Source organism: Saccostrea cucullata, unplaced genomic scaffold (assembly GCF_032062105.1).
Source record: "Saccostrea cucullata isolate Sc308-1 unplaced genomic scaffold, CSIRO_AGI_Scuc_v1 ctg451, whole genome shotgun sequence".
In the NCBI taxonomy this organism is placed as follows: domain Eukaryota; kingdom Metazoa; phylum Mollusca; class Bivalvia; order Ostreida; family Ostreidae; genus Saccostrea; species Saccostrea cuccullata.
Genome location: NW_026930321.1, coordinates 260,066 through 287,500, shown reverse-complemented (window position 1 = coordinate 287,500; position 27,435 = coordinate 260,066). Strand labels below are relative to the sequence as shown.

The following is a 27,435-nucleotide window of genomic DNA, read 5'->3' as shown; positions in this document are numbered from 1 at the left end:
TGTTTAGAATCAAATAATTTAACTTAGGTATTAATAAACATTAATTTCTTATTCTAATTATTACAAAAATTAAATTTAAAATATCGGAATTAAAAAAAAATTATGTTTGATTTGGCTCAGTGCTAAACTAATGGGGCACAATTTCTGTTCTTCTTTGTTGAGTGCGCAGACGCAGAGAAAGTAGGTTATGTTTGTAAACAAGTCTCCCACGTGGTGGCACAAAAGCTTTCGTTCCTCAAAAAAGATAAACAATGGCTTCATTATTTGATAAGCAGTGTGTATATACAGGTCACATGCTACGCAAATCTTTCGTTTGATTTCGCAACCTCTATGCATAGAACGCTCCATAAAGGATTTCAAAAACGTAAATAAACATTCTGTGATATAGAATTTTAAAATAGGCCTACACTTTACATTGAAGAGAAACTAGGGCACTTGAAACTAGATTCATCCGGTTTACTTTTAAAACCAAAACTTGTAACTTTATCCATTTCTTAAAATCAAATTACGATATAATAAAAAAAAATACATGTATGTATATATATACGATTTTAAATCAGTTCTAATTAATACCCCCCCCGATTTATTTATCCTTGCATGCCTTTCAGCTAAGGTTTGACCACAGTCACTAGATGTAAACAACAGAGTGATTGAATGTTGTTTCATTCACTGATCTAAAGACATCACCATATACAAGTGAAGGGCTTCAAACTTAGAGATTTACTCATCACTCAAAGCCACTGAGGGATCTTTATCATGCCAACACCTGCAGTAACACAGTGTAGGTTTTTAAGGTCTCATCCGATGGGCCTGCAACTATCATTTTAAAGTGTTGAGTGCTTGACGAAGGAAGAGTTGCTACCTAGTTTTTATTGACTTAGGTTAGTCCTGACTAGGGCTCAACCCCAAGACCTCCTGATCATGGAGCAACTGCTGCGGGATGCCCAAGGCAGGGGATAACATAACACCCAAGGGCTTTCCTGTCACCATGAGCAAATATTCCGGTATGACATCCTAAAGCTTATGTGATTTATCTGAAGCCAATAAATCATTGGATAAACAGCAAGAACCCATATTATAGAAGCTGATGAACTTCACTCACAATTAATTGAAACATAGTTGCAATAACTCATATCCTTATAAAATGACAACTGAATTAGGGGTAAATAATGTTTAATTACTCCACTGTTAAAACATTCCTACTTCATTCACAAACTGGCTTAAGCAAACAATTTGCACTGCTAATCAAATTTACGTTAATATATATAATTTTACTTTATATAATTCATAATCACATAAAACATACCTATGTTTTAACAAATACTTAGTAATTGACAGCTTATAAGCAGTAAACAGCTGGCTCTTAAGAATTCCAAAAATTAGCTCATAAAGCACAGAAAGGATACTGGCATTGACATTGCCTGAAACTAAAACTTCAAGAAATGATTGTTGATTTGGGGTTACAGTAGTTTGGGCTATAAATAGATGTAACTCTGTATGACAACAATACATAGATACATGTATTTTCTTAAATGAACCTAAGGCACATTACTGTGATTTTTTTAATGAATGTTTGAAAAGTCATAAAATGCTGATCTAAATTTTCAAGTAAATCTAAATGCATATATCAACCCTGACTGTTAAAAATTATTAGTACACAGCTTCTAAGTTATTGCATATATATAGAATAGTTACAAAGACGACAGCATGGCCTTAAAGTTAATACTTCTAAAAAAAATTGAGATTCATTGCCGAAATGCTGGCACACTGTGACCCAATATATGTAAGGTAATCAACTATGGTGTCACCATGGTTTAACATGTAAAACATAATATCAATGGACTAGCATGAAAAACTGGCTACTGTGACCCTCATATTAATGTGATATGTTATAACATGCTAATATTTCTACAGCTTACAACAGCACTTCTTAACAATAGTATATTTTTAATAGAGGTGATTGACACCAATTTTGCTTAAAAATATTCATTGTCATCAATCTATTTTTGGCACAAAAGTTCATCTGAATCTGAACAATTTTCAAATTTATCACATCTATGTTGAACATCATGCACAGGAGGAGGTGGTTCCAGTCCAGTGGCCATGGATGGAGGAATCTAAGATTATCAGGTGTGGATCTTTATCTGGTGTGTTTCTTGCAGTATGGTTTGCCTCCTTTGGCATAGAAAGGCTGACCTTCTAGATTGACTCCACATGTCTGAAATACAGAATCATCATGAAAAAGATACATTGGTATTAACAGCTTTAAACATAAGTCCGTAACTTCTCATAAGCTTCAATAATTTCTTTAAAAACTTATGGCTTAGATGAAGAATTTCATCCACGTTAAAAAAGAAAGCATTGATCAGATGAAGCAGTGAAATGACTTACTGAACAGTTAAAACACTCTGAGTGGAAGTTGTTGCCCATGGCCTCAACCCAGTGATCCCCAGGTTCAATGGGGAAGTCACATCCCTTGCACATGGTCTGGAACATTTGCCTCCAGTCTGAAAGTTTCAATCAGGTTCACGATAAGATATTAATGCAAGAAAATAAGCATAACCAGAGAACACCTCATCTGAGTGAGTTTTTTTTAAAATTGTGGTTAAATCATTTTAAGAGTTAGTGTAGCTGCAATAATGTAGCCCTCTCCGATTTTTTTTATCTGTTATTTTCTGGAGAGGGCTACAATTCCACAGCATCTCTGTAATGGTGCAAAAATATTTTGTAAATACTGGCGACTGCAGGCAGAATAAATTGTTTTCACAATCAACTTACTTCTAATAAGACGAAATTTTTATTCACTGTCGACATCAAAGCTCGTTCAACGCGAAAACCATGTTAAATAAATCTGTGCATTTACTTCAGCAGCCATGACAGTTCACGCGTGACGTAGTGAGACTTGCGCTTGAAATTTAGAACAACTCAATAAAGCAAATGTCGATGTTTATAAATAATTGTGATGAATAGTAACACTAAACATCGATAAATAAAATCATTCCATGTTTCATTTTTTTTGTAAACACAGATATTTAAGCTTAAAATAAGGTAATTCCAAAGAAATCCGCTCCCCATTGATCCTTAATCTCATTGGCTGTCCCGAAATAAAATCTGTCAAGGTCAATAAACATGGCGGATAAATTTAAGTTGCAATGTTGACATACACGAAAAATACTGATATATGGATTGTTCTGTATATTTTGAGATCAATTTATGTCTGGGATAACTACATTAGGGAAGTCCAGGTAAGACATATAAATAAAATATCCATTTACTAACAATTTAATCCGAAATCCGTGCGGGAGCGAATCGCTCCTGCTCTGCACCATTACGGAGATCCTAAGGAGTTGTAGCCCTCTCCCCCCCCCCAAAAAAAGGAGAGGGCTACATTATTGCAGCTAGAGTTAGTGGAATGAAGTGATTGATATAGAAAACATTGATCAGTGCCTGTATCCAAATTTTCAAAGAAGGAAATTAGTCTAACAATGCACAGATGGATTTTTTTTATACTTGATGCAAGTTCGGGAAAACTTCTGTTTATAAAATTACATAATTACCATTTTCACAATAAGGATTGCCATCTTCCAGATGGAACTGGTTTCCACCAATGGGCTGCTTACACTGGTAACACAGGAAACAGCTTGGATGGTAGGTCTTCTGTAGGGCATTTACACACTCCTACAACACGGAAAAAGTCAAGTTACTATATATATCATTATACAAACCAGAAGTCTCTGATGAGACTGTAGCTCTTCTGGTCTGTACATATAACAAATGAAAAGTAGCACTTGGATTTGAAACTTTGCAACAGGCAGCAATAAACAGAAACCATTCATCGAAATCAAAAACTGATGCACTAGATGATGTATCTTAGTGTAGTCTACTCGTGTGCTACATTTTATTGAAATTAGACCAAAACTATAGGAGGAGTAGCGTTTTAAAGGAATTTCACAGAAATTTCTATTTTTAGTAACCCTGGCAACACAGTTTATTGAAAACAAAAAGGATGCTCTGGATTATGTATCTTAGTGTAGTCTACTTGTGTGCCAAGTTTTATTGAAATCAGACCAAAACTGTAAGAGGAGTAGCATTTTCGAAAATTGTTTACAGACAGACAGACAGTAGGGCTGTCACGGGTACCCAAAATGACCTGGAACCGCGGAACAATTAATTCGGGTGGGGTTTGGTTCCATTTTTCTGGAATCCAGTTCGGTTCCAATTCTTAAAACAAAGTAGGTTTTACCACAAAAATGGCGTCTAAAACGCTAAATTCATTAGTATATTACAATTAAAAACGGTTATAATGTGATTTTGATCATTTGGTTCAATTATTTTTCTAGTTAGAAAACTTGTTGAAACCAGTCTTTATGTTTCGGTTTCTTAGATTTGGAAAAAATATAAAATGTTTGTTGAATTTAATTCAAATCATGAGTTTTTATTCTACCGTATAATCCCTATTAACCACCCCTGCCCCTATAAGCGCCCCCTTAGGTCTTTTTCTATTGTCAGGAAATAAGGGCCCCCTGTACAGTGATTAAAATCAACAAGAATCGTATCAAAAAATTGAAGAAAGTGACAATGAAACATTTATTATCCAATTTCTCGGTGGAAAATGAAACATTTAGCATAATTTGGGTGGATTACCTTCAGTTTAAGTGAAGTTAAACATTAATTTAGTGGTTCCTAGTATTTATTTTTTTTTTCAAAAGATTTCTTGAAGTTTAAATTTGTCCTTAAATATCATAAAGAGAATATAAAAGTAACCACCCCCTTTTTGCAATTTTCTAAGCGCACGGGGCGGTTAATAGGGATTATACGGTATTAGAAACCCAAACAGAAAAACCCGAAACCGAACCTTAAAAATTAAGAACCGACCCGAAAAATTATGGAACCGTGACAGCCCAAACTGACAGAGAGACGGACGGACGACGGATACATTACTATAGCATAAGCTCTTCTGGTCTCTGACCAGTAGAGCTAAAAATTGTTTAATGCTGAATGTGCTATTCAAATTCTGTTTAATCTGACCTGGTCTATTCTTATTGAACTGGTGGTATCCAGTTTGGATAAATCATTCTGTTCTTCACAACTTGCATTCTCAAAATATCCCTATTGCTTTTCACTGTTCTAAATACAGTGGAGCAGACCTCAACCTACCCCTACAATGGGTTTTCCACACTTGTTGCAGGTTGGAGCAAAGTACTGTTCATAGTCCTTTTCACAGTACAGAAATCCCCCCTCCTCCACAAATCCTATGTCCAGCAGCTTCTGACCACACCGAGGATTCTGACACACAAAGTGGTCAGGGCACCAAGTGTTTCCCAGGGCAACCACAAAAGGCCCTCTGTAAAATAGAACACATCTTTAATTGTTATGACAAGTTTATAAAAGTTACTTCTCTTTGAATAAAAATTTATTTGAAAATGTGCATATCAGAATGGAATGACTGTTAAATAAAACATTGATCATTAACTTGTAAGTTGCATCTTTTGTCGCTTTATGCTCTCTTTTCGTTGTACTTCTGTATCTTAAAGTTAATAGGCCACTAGAGTAAAACACACTTATAACAAAGTGCAAGGCACAAATCTTTTGATTTGTTTTAAAGATTACAGTGCATTTTAAAACCAAAGAGAAATCCTTTCGCTGCAAGTGTTAATTAACTATGAGCATACTTGATATAACTGTGTTTGACTGCATGTATACATAGAGAGAAGAGACCAGATAAATGCACTGAAAGCTTATGAGCAGAACGATTTCTCTACCTGATAGAAACACTACAGGAGGCACAGACAGGGATACGAGAGATTCCGGGGGGTGTCTCCCCACTCTTGAAGACCACAGCTTCACCTTTCTTGGCCCTCACAGCATTGACGCCAGTGGGGTTCCTGGGCGGTCCCATCTTAGGACCCCCTGGAGCAGCTGGGGCAGGGGGCTGAACTGTTGGGGTGAAGGGCTTGGCAGTAGGGGCACTTGGAGGAGTCCAGACCCCTGGTTTGGGAGCTGATGGCGCAGCTGAAAAAAATATGTAATTTATTTATATTGTTGTTGTGCAAGTTTGCAAACAAATAATGAGGTGCATGTTTTTCATTGAATTTTTAAGTTTTACTTAAAAGACAATAAGAAATTATAAACTATTTGTACTTATAAGCTTATAAAATTCAAATTTATCCTGACCAATGTATTTTTCAAGGAAAACAAAATTATTAAAATATAAGGCATCTTTTGGATGTTTCCATGTAATAGGGTTATATAAATGTTTGCTTAATATACAGATACATAAGAGCCAATTAGGGCCAACAATGACAAAATTCTGAATAATTTTAATATGTCAATAGGTTACAGGTATATAATTTACCTGGTGCCGGGGGTGGGGCCTTAGGTGTTGAGGGTTGGTCCCTGTACAAAGTAAAACATGATTTGTAAGGACTGTATTAATGTCACTTTAAAAAATCTTTCATAAATTTATCTATCACTTTTCCTTTAATAAGAAATTTAAATGCTGCACAAGTTTTTTTTTCTGAATTTCTGAAGTAAAGTGTATGCAATACTTATTATGCTACAAATATTCAATATAAAGGATATCATGAGGATGAATAAATAAGTGTATCAAAAAGGAATATCACTGACTGGTAAACACAAAGGGGGTCATGCAATATATAAGAACACACTACATTCAGATTTTAAAATTCTCTGTCTGTGCCAATTCAGAAACTCCAAATGAATATTTATAAAACTGTCTACAAAATTACCCCCGCAATTTTTTTTAAAAAGGGAATTTTGCATTAAGAAACTACATTTTAAAATCTTTCACCCATCATCCCACCTCTACTAACATGGGCATAGGCACAAACAAGAATGTGTGATGAATGCATTACCCTGCTCCGAGTTTCTCTTGGAGCATTTTAAATGTTCTGGAATGAGTGGGTTTATAATCATCTTCATGCTTGGCTGATTTCGGGGTGTCTTGTTCATGCACCATTTTGAATGTTTCTGATGGACGATACACAATCTTCCCTTCGCTGTCCAAATCACTGCCTTTCTCTTCTTCTTCTGTCCTGAAACATGCATGCAGGAGTCTAGTTCTACGCTTGCTTCATGCACATTTCATTTACAATACATTATACAATATAATATTTGATTTTCTAGACTTTTAAATGATATGGCATGATTCAATATTGACAAGCATAATGGGAATATTTGATTGACTCAAACTGAATATCACACTTAACATGCAGCTCTTATACTTCACAGTTTTTAAAGAGTTAATTCAGTACAGATACTTGAAATATTTTCCTTAAGTACCCCTATTATAAACACTTCCTGACTAAATCCCCCATTATAAACGCTTCCTGACTTAAGCTATTAGGCTTTTCATATCCTTTTGTTACAGACGAATGGGGTCAAAAGGTTGATAGCATGGCTATTTAATCATTTTATAGCATGTCTCTAAATCCATGTTGATATTTCATTAACTAAGTAAATACAGAATGTCTTGTAAGATTGTTCACATGAATTCAGGTGGATAAAAGTTTTTTGTGTAGCAACAAAGATAAATCAGCAAAAAATATTTATAAAGACAGAAAGAGTCTGGCAGAATATTTTCTTCAGAAATCTAGCAATCTCATTGAATTTTACTTAATAATATTTGCAGTTGAACATAAAATAACTGTAAAATTTTGCAATTAAAAACTCAATGAATAAAGAAATTCAAAATATAAAAGTATGATACAGTAAACAACTCTATTTATCATAATATCTATCTAAATTTTAATAACAGGTGTCTTTAAGTATTTGAGATTCAGCTGTATCATATAAAATCCATGGCAAATTAAAACAAAATCTTGTATTATACTCTAAATTAAGCCTGTGAACTTCATTGCTATTTCTGTCAGACAACCAATGAACAAGTACATGCAAATCCAAACAGACTGGGGCACTCTGTCCACTCAAACATGCTGCACTTAAAAAACAATAAAAAAAATAACACAAAATTAATCAAACTCCAGAACAATGCCATTCCACGGAGCCCATCTCAGAAAGGGCTATATGTCTCCCCCTTCTTTCAAACTTTGACAGTGTACATAATAAATCAATTATTATAGTATCTTTTCGAATTAAAAAAAATTGTCTTAAAGTTTATTTCAACTTACCACCCCCTTTTGTTCTTATCAAAATTTTGAACACTGAATTTTTCCAGTTTAGATTGCACTTCAATTATGGCAGAAATGTTCAATTTAGATGACAAATCACCCAAACAGGGCACATGCATCAAATGAAAAATTAAAAAATACACTGTCTCAGTTTTTTGTATGGGAGACATATTTGTGATAGCACTTTCCCAGCGAACTGATCCATCTAAACAAGCAGAAGATGTTTTACCTCCATGGTGGGCTGGGTTCAGGTTTAGGAGGCAGATCTACAAACAAAATACCAAAGTCAGAATTCCACCTACGTACAGAACCTCGCAGTGAGAACCCTGAAGCTGCAAGTATCAGCCTTCCTTCTTTACATGGCCAACGAATGAAATGTCTTATATCAAAAGTCGTACGGAGATAGCATGTATGTAGTAGATAATAATTACAGGGGTGAATATGGTTAAATTCAAATTTTCAATTCAGATGTTTCAGCAATTAGAGACCATGTCAACTCTACACAAACTGACAATGCTTCATATCACAGCAACCTCAAGCCTGGATTTACAAACACCCTAAATACCCATATACCATGATGTTTATGTATCAGACTTCTAGAAATGGTTGACAGAATTCAAATCATGCAAAAGTACGAAAGATACTAAAGCCTGGAGTCAACTGCAAGCAATCTAGTTCAGACATGAGTGTAAGTAGATAGGATAATACACACCTCACAAGCTTACTAGCACTTTTGGTACTTTCCTCTGAATACAGTCCTTGGGGGGTATTGAACTGGCGTGGTTTGGTGTTAAAGTTGTTTTGTGTGGTGCTGGGGGAGACACTTCGTACCACTTGTCCGGGAGCAGGCCGCAAGGCTTGGGGGGGTTCTGAAAATTTTGGGGGGTTTCATAAAAACTCTATGGCATGCATGGTACAATATGCACTTAATTTTGGATGCAGTTTGAAAAAAATACTGTATACAGGGAAAATTTCACTCCCTTTTTTTATTTTCGCCCCTTTAGTTTAGCCCAACTGTCAAATGGGCAATTTAAAACTGAGTGAATTCAAAGAACACAGTATAATTCCTTAAACAAAATGGTAACTGGGTGAATTCAAAAGTGAACAAAATTGTTTGCAAGTGTGAAAGAGCGAAAATAAGACGGGTTGAAAATAACACTGTATACAGTAAATGATTTTATTAGTACACCTTATAAACAAAAATTCTTTTTAATGCAAGAAAAGAAACACTTTGTTTTGATTTAAATTCTGCATCTGATCATATAGATGAACATACATAACTTCATTCATGATTATAAATAATACATATTAAGCTAAGGATTTTAAACTGAACAAATATATAACATGATAATGTACTACCTTGTAAAACATTTCATTTTAATGTTAATCTAATATTCTAATTGTTGACAGTTATGGGAAAATATTCAAGAATTTGTGTGATAAATTTGAGATCAATGAAAAGAGAATCCAAGTCTTTCTAAATTCTTAACAAGCACAAAACAGCAGGATTTACTTGCTCAAGGCCAGAGGAGGCTTAAGTAACTAAGTAGGTACAAAACTTTTTTATGTAATAAAATAGCACTCTACAGGACCAGCTTTGTATGCTAGAAAAGGGGGAGATGTGTACCACTGCCCAAATATAAACAGACATTGTTCCTATCTGACTCAGAATTTAATAAGAAAAAAAAGAGAAAAATGTTGGTTGGTGAAATTAAAATCTTCAATAAAACAGAAACCTTCAAAGAATTCTTTGCATAATTCAGTGAAATTTATTAGTCTTCAAAATGACTCAATGACATGTTTTAGAAATGGTTTTAAACTTGTGATATGTAAGGAGCAGGTATTTATCAGCTTACTAAGTCGTTGGCAATGGATCATTATTATTCACACTGCATTCTTAAACAAAAGGTGCAGCCTACTACTCAAGGAAAAAAACCATGCTCTACACAACAGGAAAATGTCATTATGCAGATCATGTTAAAGGACATGCAACAGAACTAACTTCACAAATAAATATTGTTATTATGCAATTACCAATACTATGAATTCATTTCCGATTCCCACCCTAATTTTTTTTTTCCTGTACTCCTCAAAACTTTCCCAAAATAACTTCTCCCTATTTCTGAATATAGAGTAATGGTACTGAGAGCCTAATATTGCTATTTCAGGGTTTTCTACTAATTCACTACTTATAGAATTCTGCTCCACTTCCTACTTTTTCAATGTCAACTGTTTTTCCCTTAATCTCATTGACAAAAAAGTAAATTGTCTCTTTAACCCCCTCCCCTCTATTCAGATTGCTCTGTATGATAATATACCCTGTGTAATATCTAAGATTTGTGATTTCATTACCTTGTCCACTGTCCATCATGCCCTGTAGAAACTTGAAGGACCGTGACTGATAATTAGATGGGGCTGGCTTCTCTTCATTATCAGCATATTTCTGTGCCGCATTGTAGAACCCTGGTGCCTGGGAGGGAGGGGGTGGAGGAGGGGCTGGGGCAGCAGGGGGAGGTACCGCAGAGGGCGCTGGCTTCCTATATAAAAGACAACTTATCATAAGGAAACAAAACAATGTTTGCCTTGGTACTCAAGATTTTTCTAATCTAAGAATTTGAGTTTATGAGGAAATTTATTTTTATTCTCAAGGAAGAAAAGCTAAGACATTACGGGGAGAAAGAGAGTTGACTAGTTTGCTGTGTGACAGTGTCGACATCAGGCCTGGGAGCTGGAGATCCAAAGGGTTTAGCTGCTGTGTTGTAATTCTGAAGAACAAAATAAATATAGATCACTTATAATTTATCTTTTTTAAAAAAGCTTGGCAATATTTAAATTCATTCTTCTCTTTCCTTGTTTGTACTGTATGTTTTCACTTTTAAACAAAAAAAATAAAGTTTAAGAATATTCCTTAATATATTTTTTAAGAAGAAATACTTAATGATATTTGTTTATTATAAATAAAAATGTTCTTTTTTTTTTTCAACTGAGAGTCAGAGAAAAAAATATGAATCTCTCCTCAACATTTTGAGGTTTACTGGTAATTTAAAATCTATGCTGGCATAATTTTTCAGGAAAAAAACCAAAGTGCTTCGTGATGAAAAAAACGATACAAGTGGTAACGTGAATTTTCACTCTCTTACATTTTTGAAAGTAGGAAACTGATTTGTCTGGAAAAAGAATTAAAATGGATAGGCATATGTAACTAGAATAATATATCACTGACTAACATACAATATGTATATGTCCTTTCTGAACCCTGCTTCATAATAAAGATACAGTTTTACCAAACAAAGGGTATTTGTTCTCTACATACAATTATTTTGCAGAGAGAATATTATATTTTGTGATGGGAAGTAATAAAAAATCTTTTCTGAACAAAGGAAATTTTGTATTAATGAACAATAAGTATTGCATATCCCATTCTCCATCATATGAAATAAGGGGGTAAACTGTCAACTACCGCTACTAAGCAGTGTCTCGATATAACGCCAAAGTAAATCTTGCGGTGAGTTATCGTCCTACATCAATACACTGTCAGACATTGTTTACATTCTTGTTATAAAGTACTTCCCCCCCTAACCTTACATCACCCTAGGAAACTTACTAACGATATGACTCAACCGACCTCTATCTGTATTTGTTATTATAACAATAAACATCTTCTTTAACCACTAAGGTCTTTTCTATTTTTTTTATTTTGTGTACATCTTGTGTAAAAATTAACTCCACTTTGGACATTCTCTCCATAGATAGGTTACAACATAACATACAAAAGATCCATATCACCTCCTTTTTAAAAGACAGGTAAATGTTTAAAGTAACAGCATCTACTTATATCTTACCTGGGGGCCTGATGGAGGGGCACCTGAGGGGCCAGAGTAAGAGTTGAATGTGGGGGCCGCAAACTTCTCATAGGTGTGCTGAGGAGGTGGGGCACCCCTGGAAAAATGGAAATAAAATCAAAATCCATAGCAATAAATTATATAACCTACAGGCAGAATTCAAAATGATTTTCAGCTTATTCATGGTAGGAAAGGGAGGAATATTCTATTCAACTTAACTCATCTGAACAGATCATACTTTCTATTTTGATATTTGTAATAACAGTAATATTGCTAAAACTATTGTATTTAATGTAAAGGGACTAACATAAGATTGTGTATGCATTAATGCACAACATATCTATTATTTAAAACTAGAATTATCAGCTTTAAAATGTTTGTAACTTTGGTAAATACAATTAAGAGTGCATAATGGCTCATCATACAAATTGAGAAATGTATGCTTATATCTCCTGCTATGAAAAACATCTTAAAATTTGTTTTATAAACATACATGTACAAACTTATGTTTTCTTCAGACAAATGACATTCCCTACATAAGTGCTATAGCATTCCAACATATTGATAAAATCTTACATAAATGTACACTGTCACATATTTAGTTCATAAAGCAACTACACTGAACTGAGCTTTGCATATGTTAACAGACTTAAGTAACAAATATTCAGTGAGAGTAAATTTCTAATTTACAATCTGTAATGTGTAAGGGGTTGTTGCACATAAATCAAATTCTGAAGGAATTAATACAGGTAATGATACCTGTGTAGGCAGAATTTCAATAAAATTTGCACTCCCAGGAACGATATAGAATCTAAAACATCATTCATTCATCGTAAGTCAATATAGCAATCAGGCAGAAGAATGTTCTGGGTGTACATGTTTTTACCGTGTGCGTAAGTGTGTGATTAATAAGCCAAAAGAATGTGTCTGCTTCACATCCAGGCCTTTATGAAATCTTATCTGATACACTCAGAAAGTATACAGCTATGTAACAATGTACACCTATTCCCGTGATGCTTTCTCAGCAGTTCCCATATTAAAAATCCTCTGTTTCTAAATGACTTGTTGAGAACATGATAAAAGTGAGTTCTCTTACAAAATGGGAATCACTTAGAATTGAATTAGCAGGTAAATTATGGTTTGTTATCATTACTTATCTTTCTGGTTCTGCAAAGACATTTTAATTAAAATCGCAAGGAATGAAAACTTGAAGAATATTGCAGATCCAGTGTATTTTTGTGCATTCTCAAACTATTAATCATAACATGGTAAATGCATCAGCCCAAAGACTCAAAGAAATCTTTCAAAATATTTAAAATTTGAAAACAAAGTTTCAGACTCTTCAAACATGTTTCTTAAGTATGTCTAGACAGTTCCAGTGAAATCACATGCATTGAATTTGGGAAAAATCTTCATTTTTGTCAAACATTTAAATATTACCTGTGCATGTACATTTTTACTATATGTACCAATTATATGCATAAACAAGAAATTTTTGGGTAAATGGAGGAGTTGTGTTTCTATGATCTACAGTTCATCAGCCTCCCATACCTTTGTAAGATAAACTAACGTAAGCTATGATGGTCTATCATATACATACAAAAAACAGATGTTCCTCTCTAACTACTGATAGAGAGATATTACCAAAAGGAAAAATAACACTGCTTATTGATTTGTTTGACTGGTCAGTAAAAATAATTCTAAATATAAGCCCAAAGTGCTGTGTTAATCATGCAGTGATTGAGTTAAAAGAAGAAGCTACGTACATCCATTAGCATGATTCAATTTAACCTTGCTAATTTATGAAGAACTGAGTTGGCAAAAATTCAACTGATGATCAGATCATAGTTTCTATTGATATAAATACCATCTGCTATTATTTAGCTTAATGAAAACATTTTCACACCTACAAAATATTAATAAATTGGAAAATTGCATTCATTTAACACCCTAGATATGACTTTGATTTACTGAGAGTTGGTTAAGTATAACACAGATCTATTTGAGTACTATAAGAGTCAGAAACCTCTTATAAAATACAATCTGTCAACTGGTATCCATATTATTGCTATCCTGTTGTTCAAATGATAACCCTAAAGCATATATAAATTTAATGAATCTATAGCCTATAACGTCACGCATATAGTGAAGTAATTTCACCCCCCACTCAGTTTGGTGTGAGACCATGCATCAATGCAACAAACGTGTAGGTGACCTAGACTATAACACTCTAATGGTGGTACATGTAGTCCATTTAAACAAGATGATGCATCTGACTTTTCAGCACTTAGAATGACATGGAAAAAAAATGGGAATATCTAATAGTGATAATTGATCACAACAAGATGATATATCTTCATTTTTTTTAACACTGTCTTTATCACAATTTTTAGCTCATGTATCAAGATTGCAGATGCATGGTTATTATAGGATTATGAAGCTCTGCAGAGACTCAAGTAATTCTAAAGTAAATAATAACTGTGAACAACAAACGGATAAAAATGTTGGTAAAGTCTGAATCTATCATCAAAATTAAAAGTGCAAAAATCAGACAAACATTACAGTTGGTTGACAATTCCATCATCAAAGCCTCACCCTCAAGACAGAAGCCAAGGGGGAAATTCTTACTGTACAATTCAAAAAAATATTTTATATTCCACAAAGACAGGTTAAAACGATGCCATACTGAGAAACAGCAAACATCTGATACAAAGTACAGTGCCATGCATTATTTGCATCATCATGTCTGATTTCAAACAAATTCTCTATGGGCTAGTAAAATACTACCTATTTATTTCAAACCTTTGACTCATAATCTAAACTTTTACTTTTAGTATCAGGCAATTCACATCAAACACAACAGGAAGATTTTCTGTCTAAACTAGAAACTGAGTCATTCATTATTTTCTTCAGCATTCCTGTACTTACCGATTAGAGATAGACTTTTTTTCACGGATTCTTGAATTTAAAAGAAAAATATGGATTGAAAAGGAAGTACTTAATTGGCCTGAATTAACAGCTTAGGGTTATGATGGAGGTGCTAGGTGAAAGCTTCACTGCACTCGGACTAGGTCATGGTAACACGGCAAGATTATTATGGACTAAAAATACTACATATGCTACTTGGGACCCACCCACCTGTTTCAGAAAAATACTTCATAAAAAATAATTCAGATGCATACAGGTAAAGCATGCAAATTTGAAATTTTGAACCCATGAAAAAACAAAATGCACAGTTTGCTCTTCAATTCTGTGACAAATAAATCATTAAATCTTGACTGTATAGTTTTATATATTTTTCATGTAATTTTTATAAACCCAGTGCTTTCAGTATGGGTGAATGATAAAATAATGCACCCAAGGCTGGTCACTTTCATTCCACACTCACAAGAAGAAATTCATGATTATAGTGTTGTTGGCAATAGGGAATGGGACAGTGCATTTGACCATCACATGCACACAATGACTCGGCCATGAGGATACGACAGCTGCATGTAATCACCCATACCTCTGCAGTAGAAGATCTAACTTGTTGCCCGATCCGATTATTAAGTCTTGGGCCTCTTTGTGTTTGTGATTTGTCGTCTCGTGGTTACCGATCTTCAGAATTATGTCCCCTTGTTGGAGACCACACTTGGCAGCCAAGCTTCCTTGGTTCACCTGAAAAGGTAAGGAATAAGAAATCTTGATTTTGATTAAATGCATTGGAATTGTATTCAATTTCCTGGTTTCAATAATTTATTTGGCACAAGGAAATAGATATTTTACTTGGGATAAATAGAGATATGCTTGAGCATTTTCATCAATAAAAATTTTTCTCTCTCTCTCTCTCTCTCTCACTCCATCTCTCTCTCTCTCTCTTACTTAGGAGGATTATATTAATTTAAAAGGGATATGAAGAAAACTAAGAATTTTTTGATGATGCTAAATACAATGTAGTGTATACTATTATCATACTAATCAGTGGTGAATTTATTTTAATTCTGGCAAATGAAATGCCAAAAACCCTTTATATTTAATCAAGTTCTGATCACTAAATATTGTAACTTTTAGCATGAGCATATTCACGCCCCCACAAAATCTCACTTCAGATAAAGTTGTCTGATAGTTTGGATCTTCATGATAGATAAACGATTCTATATTCAATGTGAGTCTAAAATATCACATCTTCCTCCACTGATCATTATTATCACCAGTCTGGGAAAAAAGTTATTTTAACTGTGATGCTTGGCTGAATGGCTAGCAGAGAAGATAAGAAATGTATACAAATCCTAACAGTAACAGGTATGTGCCAATGATTACTTTCCAAGAATACCTCTGCAGATATGTGGCAACATATTCCCTGCTGATGTAACAGTTCCAAATTACAGAAACAACTTACATCTGTTACTGCTGCATACTATGTTTGTGTTCTCTGTGGTCTTAGGTACTCACTGTTCAACTACTCATCATTAAATGGGGAAGTAATATATAGTACCTATCACTGTTAATGGTGTATTATTTAGCTAATGTTTTAATAGTTGATCCTTTACTGAATTTGTGGTAAAATTCAGTTTAATCCTGTTTATTATCCACTGAAGCGTTAATGCATCATAATGCAAATTCAATTGAGAGGACTGTGAAAAACTGAAGTTGCAGTTCAGATTGACTTTAATCACTTTTAATCTGTTAATAAATCCCTACACACATACACTGAGGAACAGTTATATTACAACATACACCCATGATATTATGATGTATTATAATACAAACGTACACTACCCTACACCATAATTATACTGACTAAATAGTGTATAATACATATGATTAAAACTGTGATTTATAAGTCAATGCATGGCAATTAAGGCGTGTCAGTAACAGTATTTTTAATTAGTTCATCACGTTAGGCGACACAAAATTAACCGAGTGGAAAGAGAAATTCACAATTAAGAAACCGGTTCAGAACAACGTTTCTTTCAGGTGAAAATATTGTTAGGGTCATCAGACAACAATCAAACTGTCAAACTCGGGTCATTCGACCGGAAAGAATTACACAGGTGTGAGTGCAGGTGTCTGCCAGGAGAGGGTGTGTCCTTGAAGTGGAATCAAAAGTGCCGGTTTCTTACCTTCAAAATAGTCAATGGACAGCCAAATTCTTTTCCCCCTTGCATTCGAAATCCCCATGGTGTTGTGGGATCAACTCTTTCTAATTTAGCCTCCAATGTAAGAACAGAAGCCATGCTTTAAAAGTCTTGTTTCAGTTTAACCTGTCAGCATGTAAACACTATTTCGTACCCCCCAAAATGACACCACTCACAGTTCAATATATTCAGCGAGAAGTTTTGCACACGGTACGTTGTTCCGAAGGATATTTGGCTGGTGCTCATACTTGTATGTTAATTCATTATTAAATTAAAGGACTGAGAACTAGTTGTTTAGAAAGGTTCCGAACAGGTCTGATCGGGAACGCCCACTTGATAGGAAATGTGTACTTATAAGGCAGTACGAATATAAATATGCATCATTTATGCTTGTTATGGAAAACGAAAATACAAGAATTAGTCATGAAAGAACGATTTATATCATTGACTTTAAAAAACAGAAACTGTCAAAGTGAGATTACGAATGTTGCTGAAATACTTGGCCTCTCATCCAAACGGAACAGGTGGATCAAAGTTTTCTTCATGCATTTGTTAAATATTACCTCTCCTGTAGTATATTTTACATTACTCATGATTAAATGTGGAATTGGCCAAAATCCCTCAAAATTCCACGAACATTTAGAAGTAATCGCTGTTTTCGTGGAAAAAAAATTAATGTCCATATATTGACCATAGTAATTTATGGTTAAATTATTCTTAATTCTTACCTATTTTTTCTCACAAAATCATTAAAATTCAGATGGTTTTCCATCATTTCAACTTCATAATATATTAATTGTTAAATCAGGACCTTTTAAATTGCTCAATGTGTACACTCTTATGCTCATCTCTCTCTCTTGCCCTCACATTTAAAATGTAGTAGAAATGCATTCTCATACATATTTGCTATGAACACTTAAAATACATTCATTTCCATTAGAAAGATTATATGATAGATTGTGAAATGATGATGGCATTAATGCTAAAAAATGTGTCAAGCCCCAACAATAACTATATACTGTTATGAATTTTGCCATGTGGCTACTGGTCTGACTGTGCATGGATGGAAGGGGGCATTTCGTCTCTATAACTCTTAGGGTTAAAAATCATTATTATCATTTGTCTCCCCTTTATTGTATTTCAACAGCTTGACAGACCTGCAAATCCAAATCTCCTAGATTTATAAACAGTGCTTTCATTGTATATAGTAGTCTACACGGACAATAACAGATGCCAGCTAGCCCAATCCTTTACACTACAATGGATATTTTCTGGTTGATTAAGAAATGCAAATTTCATTAAAACCTGCTGGTGATAAACTGTTGTTGACATAAGCAGTAGCAAGGGTCAGTGTTCAGACCACTGTTAAAACCCAGGGCTCTGATTCCCCGTCAGACTGTTATGTATCACATTAAAATTCACTAATCCCCTCTCTGTGCCAAGATACACTGGTATTTAAAAACACAATATCAGGGGATAGATCTGTACAGTTTGAAACTTTAGTTAGGGACCTAAATTTCACCTTTGCACATCACAGAATAGTTTGGTTTGAATTTCAGGACTTTGACCCTTTCATTAAAGTGAAAGAAAAAATTCTTCATGCAAATTTTGCAATTTTTTCTTTAGGTTATAAGACACATCTATTTTAAAAAAATTTCTTATTTTGGGTTACAGTTGAAATAATATATTTGATTGCAATATAAAATTGTATATTTATACACTACATGTTTATATTTGTATGAAAAAAATAAATACTGCTATTTCTGTATTCAATAAAATTAAGTTATATATATTTTTTCACAGTCTGAAAAATATCGGTTAAAGATTGTGCATGGGAATAAATAAACTATTCTGACAGAGACTAAATCTGCCAAATTAAAGTTTCATTTCTTGAAATGATTGTTAACTTAAATCAATATTCAATCTCACAATTAAGATTTGCTAATCTATAATGCCATGGACTATATGCCACTACATTAATTTATTAAAAGTCAGAGGCAAAGGAAGATGAAAGAAAATAAATGTACAGAAAATCAATGTCTGTGGTTGATTATGGAATTTAGTTCACTTATGATAGGATTTTTTGATATTCTCACCAGTGCTTTGCATGCATGTATGAATATTTTTTTTTTAATCCCACTGGCCACTCTTGAAATTCGTATCCATGCACCTACGAAACATTGAATTTTCCTTATGTTTCAGTTTTCTCTTAGTAAATAAATTTAAACCTTTAAAAGTGTATAAAACTTAAGTTCAGACTTTCAAAAACAACACGAAAACAAGTATTTTTTTCAAATTTCTATTTAACAAATTCTACTGCATAGTAATACATAAAGCATCTTGTAAACATTTCAACAGGCAATCATGTCTACCATAACAAGCTGTGATAAACTTCTCAAAATATCAACTGACCCAACAAAATATAGGTAAATAGGTGAATGTCCATAGTCTAATATTATGCTCTAAAACAATATCAAGATTATCACATTTCACAACAGATTTCATGAACACTAAATGTTAAATGTATACAAATTCAAAGAGAATTTGATTAACACCCTGTTTAACCAAAATTAACATAATGAAGGCTTTGATCATGAAATCAAACAGCAAGATATTTAATTTATTTCATTAATTCCTCATTCTTAGTTTGCATCTTCAAGAATGACACATGTGGTAAAAATAATTTAGGCAAAAATGTTATTCATTACATCTTGAAATTGTTTGCAATACAAAATTACATAAGGTACAATATTCTTTTTTCACTGAACAGGTATGCATAGCCCTATTGTTAAGCTTGGAGGGAAAAAAATGTTTCAAAATAATAATGCCCAGTTTTTTAAAGGTGCACCTTGTTTGCCTCAAATATGGAGCATGTATATTGAAAAAAAAAACACAATACTAAATACCTGATTTCTACTGTATATAAACTGAAGAAACACCAAGGGTGTAGTGGCTTAGCTAGCAGGTGCTCTATTTAACAGTGTGGGGAGAAGGGCGTGGGGTAGGGGGCATGAAGGGGGAGGGGGGAAGGAGGTGTGATATATCCCCTAACCCTGCCCTGGAGCAATAAACTATCAATAAAATAAAATGGTTGTATGTATAATTTACAATAAATAGTATACCTTATAGGTTAAATATAATTCGGTAAAAAAACAAACAGAACACACAAAGGATACATGTAAAACATAAATATTTGGAGAACATATTGCAGCTATACACTAAAGCTACACTATTTAAGGAATTTAATACATGGGGAAAATAGTTTGCATGACAATTAGTAAATGATATATATTGCAATTATATCAAATGTTTTTATCAGACAGTTGTTGGTTTTTAAAGTACATGTAAAAGTCACACCTCAGTAATTGCACATTTAAAGAGAATACTTTTCAAATGTCAATGAAAACAAATGTATGTGTTAATATACTGACCAATCGAAACAACCTATAGATATTCAAATTGACTTAGATCTTTGACTACACCCTTCATAACTTCTAATTTCCTCAATAAACCTCTTAACCTTTGGAAAATTATGACTGGACAGGGAGATCCATCTATTCCAACAAAAATAGATATATTTCAGGGTAAAACAAATTCATTGGATAAATATTCTTAAATCAAAACACATTAGAACACTTGAGCAGATTAATTTCTGGATTTCTCTTTGAAAAAAAAAAAATAATTTTATGTCCCTCAAAACACAAGTCTATTGGTATAGAGTTTGTGTAGTTATTTTTGCCCAGTGCATTATCCAGTACTCAGAATTGAGTTTTCAGTCAAAATCCCACTCTTTCATTGATAAACTGGAACTGCCTTCATGTTTGGACCTGGGGGCTGGGCAACTTGTTTGGCATGTACCTCACAGTATAATCTTCCATCTACCACAAAGTATCCTGAAAAACGAAGATTAATTTATTAAATCATTTTGACATACATGTATCTTGGAGAGAAAAAATATGGGAAAAAAACCTATATTAACATACTTGCAATAAATTTGATCCTAATTACCGGTAAGTATTTTTCAAATACAAAACATGTGAACAACCTGTCTCAGTGAAACTTGAAAACTGACTGTTGAAGAGATGATTAATGCTTGCTGAAATAGCAGCCAATATTTTGAGAGAATGTACAACCAACAGGTTAAGTTTGATTTATTAAAAAAAAGAAAATGCAATGCTAGATGCATCTGATATTAAATATCTGTGGTTCTACATAAATTACATGTGAACTTTGACCTTACCTTTCTGTTTCAGGTTCACTCCACAGGAAGTACATTTGAAGCATTGTGGGTGATATGGTACTCCTTTAACCCTCACAAACACTCCTCTGCAAGTTTAAGAAATATTCTCATGTAAGTTTGTTATATTTTATTATTTCACCAAATGAAGCTAAACAACTGAAAACTTATGAAATAAGATCAACTATATGATCATGCTTAAGTAGATTAGAGAATTAATTATTAACAAAATTTATGGACAGACTTTTAGTCAGGAAGTGTTAGCCAGTACTCACGTAACAAGCATGTTGCAGTCTCCACAGTGCATGTTCTCCTGATGGGGTTTGGAGGGGGAGGGGGTGACTGGGTCAGGTGCCCTCACAGAGCGGAAACCAGAGGGCTGGGCTGTAGATTACAAAGGATAGAGTCTCAATATTTAATAGAACATTGATAAAGTGTTCATTTAAGTTAAAGCAAACTTAAATTATTCACTGATTAAATTTGTTACGGATAAACCAAGGCAATCCACACCTACATTGTGACACAAAAAAAATTGTCAATGAAAAAGATGCTCACCACAATCAAATGTCACAAACAGAAACATAGACATTCAGTAAGATTATGAAAATTAATTTGAATGAAAAAACTTGATTAATAAATTCATTAATAACAACAAGATATAGTACAAATTTGATTCAATTTTCATTCCACACCATTATAAGTGCATAAAATTTCACTTCAATTAACACAAAGCAAAAAAGAATAAAAAAATAAAAAATAAATTCTGCTATTGCAAAATGTAAATCAATTTTTATTTGAGACTTGGTTTTGTATTTGATTATGCTAGATTTTACCAGGATATCTACAGTATAAAATTTCAATTCCAATTTTGCATAGATACACAATTATACACCTCCACCCTTTCCAGTACTTTGTTTTCAATGGTATGTTAAATGGGCAATGTGATGTGTGTTGTTTAAACTTGAATTACACTGAACTGTTGAACAGTGATGTATGCAGCACATCTCCAACCTAAAAAGTGAAACTGGCTCAGCTTTTTCACTTTAAAATTTCCAGTTTATAAAAGGTCTAGAATTTATTTAGCTTCAAAATATTTTAGTATATATATTTTAAGTTTTTTGAAATACTGTAAAATAACATATTTTCGTGGGGTTAAATTTTCGTGGATTGAGCAAAAACTCTTCATTCTTGGGGATTTCAATTCGTGGATGAAGAATTGCTGAGAAGTTATGTATGTAACATTTTACATTTCATGATGGACATGAATTCGTGGGTCTCTTCATACCTGGAAAACAACGAAAATTAAACCCCCACGAAAATTTGTGATTTCACAGTATATCAATGAAACAGAGAAATAGCACAAAAAACCACAACATACTGAGTTTTGTTTCATTTGCAGCATGCAAATTAGTATCATTTTGTGATATGGATTCTGGTTGGTTAGAAGGTGAATTTTGGGTGTCACATGACAAATGGTTGTCAGAGGTCACAGGGGTCACATCATCAGCTTCAGAATTCACAACAGGCACAACACTCTCAGGATTGTCTTCACCTTCCAGTGGCTGATAGGTGCCACTCATTTTAGCTCCAACTGGAGTCTTAGCAATGTCTAATCTGAAAACATAAAATAATACAACATACATGTACATGTGCAAACTTTGTCATTTTACTGCAGGTACTACATGTATAATGTTTAAAGCAATGGAACATACAAATACACGTTGATTAAGTGTACACTTTATGTTTGTACATGTATATTGGGCACTCTAATGTATTCAGTACATTTATATAATGATGAAAAGTTCTGATAAAGGATCAAACTTGATATAAAACAAAATCATTTCAATAAACATGTACAGTGTACATTAATTACAAAATTTATGCAGATTAAATGTCCATACATATATATTAGAAACTCTAAAATGTACAGGGGGTATGAAGCATTACATCTGTATAAAAGTTCTGATAAGGAGATCAATCTCGATATAACAGGGCAATGCCCTCAGAAATAAGAAATCCTCTGGCTTATCAATACCCTCTTTTATTTATGTACGTGCTTATGCAAATAACTAGCCTACCCCTGCATTTGCTGTTGAATTCCCGCAGTTTGAGCAGCGTAAGTATCTGCTATGTTGTTAGCTGAATATAATCCAATAGGAGAATTAAACTGGGCATGGACGACATTTGGCACTGCCTGTTTGGGAGACTGTGGAGTGAAGGGCTTGCCAGACCTGTTGTAGCTGCTTCCTATGTTCAGTGGTTCCTATAGCAACAATATAAAGGTCAATGTCAGGTCATCTGATGTACAACAGATCATTTGTGTGAGGAAATGTCTTAGCAATCAGGGTGCTTTTATTCAGGATGTAAAATCATGAAACCAAGCAAAATGCTTCTCCATCTTAATTCTGAATGACAGTGTCTAATGAATCATTATATTCTCTATAATTTTTTTTCACATATAAAGGAAAATGCAAAAAATTATGAACAGTGTGCAACTTTAATGCTTTATACTTGATTACTTTAGGAATAATTCAAAAACTTTTGACAGAAAACGGGAGAAATTTAAAGAGCATCAGTTAAGTGATGAACTTGGGAAAGAAAGGTCCTTTTAGAAATCTGTTACCTTATAAAAGGCAAAATTTAGCTCTATTTCTATCTTGATATTTTAAGCAAATAGGGATAATAATTTTTTACAGAAAACACCAAAGGTAATTGATGGTATTAAGGAATTCATATTTCCTGTGATTATGGATCAAACATCATTTGTGCACAGTTCAACCTTAATCTAACAAACTGAAGGCAAAGGTCAATAGATGAAAAAGTGTATCTAGAAATGGATTTGTGCAGAAATATGTGCATGTACCAATGGTACAGATATTTATAAAGCAAACATCTGGATAAAGTAATTTGTCTTGTGATGTTCAACATCAATTTTGCCATTAGGGTTGTCTAGGCATGTTTGAATGTCTTTTAATTCCTACAGGGTGGTTCTTTTGGTCAATTTAACAGGTCTCAAGATACACAATTCCAGGGTTTAGTGTTTGGATTTCTCAATTGAAAAAACTTACTCTTAATCATCAACAGACTATACTGCAAAACAAATGACAATGAGAACTGAAAATTCTATTATATACTCACTGCTAATGACAATGTATTAAAAATGCAATCAGAGCCCTCATCATAAATACAATGTAAATGCATGAATCTATCTATCACTCCATTTCGTAGAGTTTTGCCATGGCCTAATTCTACTTTGTTGTCACACACACCCCCTTTCATCCCAAAAAATAAGTTTATGTGTATGCTAATTAGTATGAATTAAGTCCCTCTTTATTAATTGTCATTTTGAAATAAGGTTAACTTACAGGCTGGTGCTCTCTCGTCAGTGAGGTTTTCTGTACGGTCTGAACTTCATCCCCTGTCGCTGTTTTGATGGTGTTCATCTGAGCTGGTCTAAGGTCAGACATGGGGGTGACTTTAGGTTTCCAAATTTTGACTGCACCTCTACAGTAAAGTGATTTTTATTGAAAATGAATGAGCTCATCAAAAATAAGTTCCTTTATAATAAACTTGCTGAAATGCAATATGAATATATCATTCAGTTGATATACTGCCATCCTTTTAATGAAATATCTTGAAGATGAAACCTTTACGAAGAGAACAACAATTAAGTTCTTCCATACTCCCTTTTGTTTCAATACAAAACACAATTCCCAAGAATACTGATGATGCCTCCTTTGCTAATCCCTACCTTTGGACAGTCATGTTGATGACATTCCCTGCCCTAAGGATTTCCATCTTGGCCTGTTCATGTGACAGACCATCTGCATTGGTGTTATTGATGAAAAGGATGCCATCCCCTGCTTCCAATCCACTGCGCTCAGCTACACTTGCAGGATTGACCTGAATTCAGAAACTGCATCAATAAGTATGACTACTACCATGTATGTTATATAGCCTTGCTCTCCAAAATATATGTAGATTCCAATATATTTGTACAGATACTAGTTCATATTAAAAGAACACAAGTTTTCACCACAGGTACTTGTGGAGGGCTTGGTGTAAAAAGTGGAGAACGGGGTCTCCAAAATGGAGGGTCAGAGAGTGCAAGGGGTGGAGCCTCATGTCAATTTTAATACATTTGCCTGTTTTATCTTTCAATCATTTTAGAAACTGAATTAAACTGGATTGCTTGTAGTGCTCTCCATCAGTGATAAAAAGTGCCTGTCAGAATTAATTGCTGAGTCTAGATATGACCTAAAAATTTTTATGCAGATAATTATGTCTTGCATTACACACCGCAGATCACTTTGTCTGCAGTTTATAAACAAAATCTTTACCCAAATACTATGTGTACAAAATATGCAGAGATCAGCAAAATGTCAACATTTTTTTCAAAGAAGTGCTTCTCTGCAAATACATGTTTTTTTTTTTAAGTTTTCGCTAGAAGTTCAAGTGATCTAGCCCTAAGCAGTTAACTTTTTGCTCTTCAGATATTTGATACTTATACCGGGTACTAATAAAATCTGTCAAGACACCATGGGTTACTGCGAGATAGCAGCGTGAAACATAAATTACGTAGCATCCGTTATACCGCAAAACAAAATTTAAATCAAAAGCACAAGCTGATTGTACCTCATTTGTTTTTCATATGATCTAAAGGTCATTTTGGGTTCTCGTTTTGTTTTGATAATGTAAGACTCTTACAAGTTCTCATGAATATCGGAAAATGAGATGACAGATCTAATAAGCACGAACAAAATTTACAACAAGCACAATGCTCCACCTCCAGCATCATCTAACTCAAGAGGCTCCACCCCTTGCACTTTCTGACCCTCCATTTTGGAGACTCCATCCTCCACATTTTACACCAAGCCCTTGTGGACAGAACGCAACGGAAGTGCACAGAGAATGTTTTTTCACTTAAAATTATTAGGATAATGTTCGAGAGAGTTTTGGCCTGACGTCATAATCTCTTTCGGGTGTTATGCAGAGTCAATCCGATAGCATGAACTAAGACAGAAATATATGTAGAGACAGTGTGAATGGATGTTTTAAGTTGAAATTAAATAAATACATGTTTTTAAACCCAGAAAGACCAGTTGGGGTACAACATAAACAAACCAGAGTGGCAAACCTCTCTTATAGTGTATAAGTATGGTATTTTTTGTGGAGTGGTTATTTTAGGGTTTTTACAATTTCTTCCTATTGTACACATGATGAAAAAGTGTAATAAATATTTAAAAATATAGTTTGTGAAAAAAAAGTCCAGTAAGCCCCGGGGGTGAATATCGGGGGGGGGGGGTCCTATTCACAAGTTCTTGTGGTTTTCACGATGGGAATTTGCATCAATCACGTTTTATCATACTTTTAATTCAGTAAATGATAAACAAATATTTTTAATCGTGCATACAGGGCTTCAGTCAAACACTTCGAGTACTTTTAGTACTTTCATTTTGAAATTACCTTGAAAGTTAATAAATGTGAAATACTTATCAGATCTCTAAAATTCAGCATCACAACATGTATTTAACCAAACACGTATCAGATTTCCCTTAAAAAAATATATATTTTACACTTTGGCGCTATAAAATCTTTGATCCACACATGAAATTCGAAAGGAAGAGTATCCGCTTTCATTCTCCTCAGCAGCAAGCCAAATATAGAGCAGGATTCTTATCGCGACAAGTCTCGTTGCAGGAATTTGTTTGCAAATATAAGCAGAGAAAACTTAAAAAAGCTATTCAACGATCGCTATTGAAGATTTATTTTTAGAATCTTTGAAAATAATTAAGAACCACGTTCTCTCGGAACACCTGTAACGTTAAACCTTTTTCCAATCTTACCGATTGTATAGAGAGGGGGGTACTGAAATCAACCCCTCCCTGGAGCCGAAATCCCCAAGAGATTCCTGGGTCCGGGCGGTATAGCTGTACCGTGAGGGTCTCCGCCGGTTGGTATTCGATGTTGGACATCCTGCCGTCTGCTGGAGTCTGTGGGGGTACAGATATTACTTTCACTCCACCGAGGGCATCTGGTACCGTTTAGATGATGTACAGGTTCATTTTTTGCACACGTTCCTTTTG

The 27,435-nt window shown here is 34.0% G+C and overlaps 1 protein-coding gene across 1 annotated transcript; it reads right to left on the bottom strand.

Moving 5' to 3' along the window:
* Positions 1–1,156: 1,156 nt before the first annotated feature.
* LOC134283725 (PDZ and LIM domain protein Zasp-like) lies at positions 1,157–27,435 on the bottom strand. The gene is made up of 22 exons (XM_062766199.1): positions 27,196–27,435; positions 25,101–25,252; positions 24,715–24,853; positions 23,428–23,612; positions 22,728–22,963; positions 21,625–21,733; positions 21,353–21,438; positions 20,906–21,005; positions 17,098–17,212; positions 15,501–15,652; positions 14,921–14,950; positions 11,993–12,089; positions 10,821–10,915; positions 10,503–10,687; positions 8,863–9,019; positions 6,876–7,055; positions 6,356–6,396; positions 5,763–6,012; positions 5,158–5,344; positions 3,558–3,678; positions 2,392–2,507; positions 1,157–2,218 (listed from the first exon to the last, which is right to left on the bottom strand). Exons 1-22 carry the CDS (start codon positions 27,322–27,324, stop codon positions 2,141–2,143), a joined length of 2,940 nt encoding a protein of 979 aa, XP_062622183.1. The 5' UTR covers positions 27,325–27,435; the 3' UTR covers positions 1,157–2,140.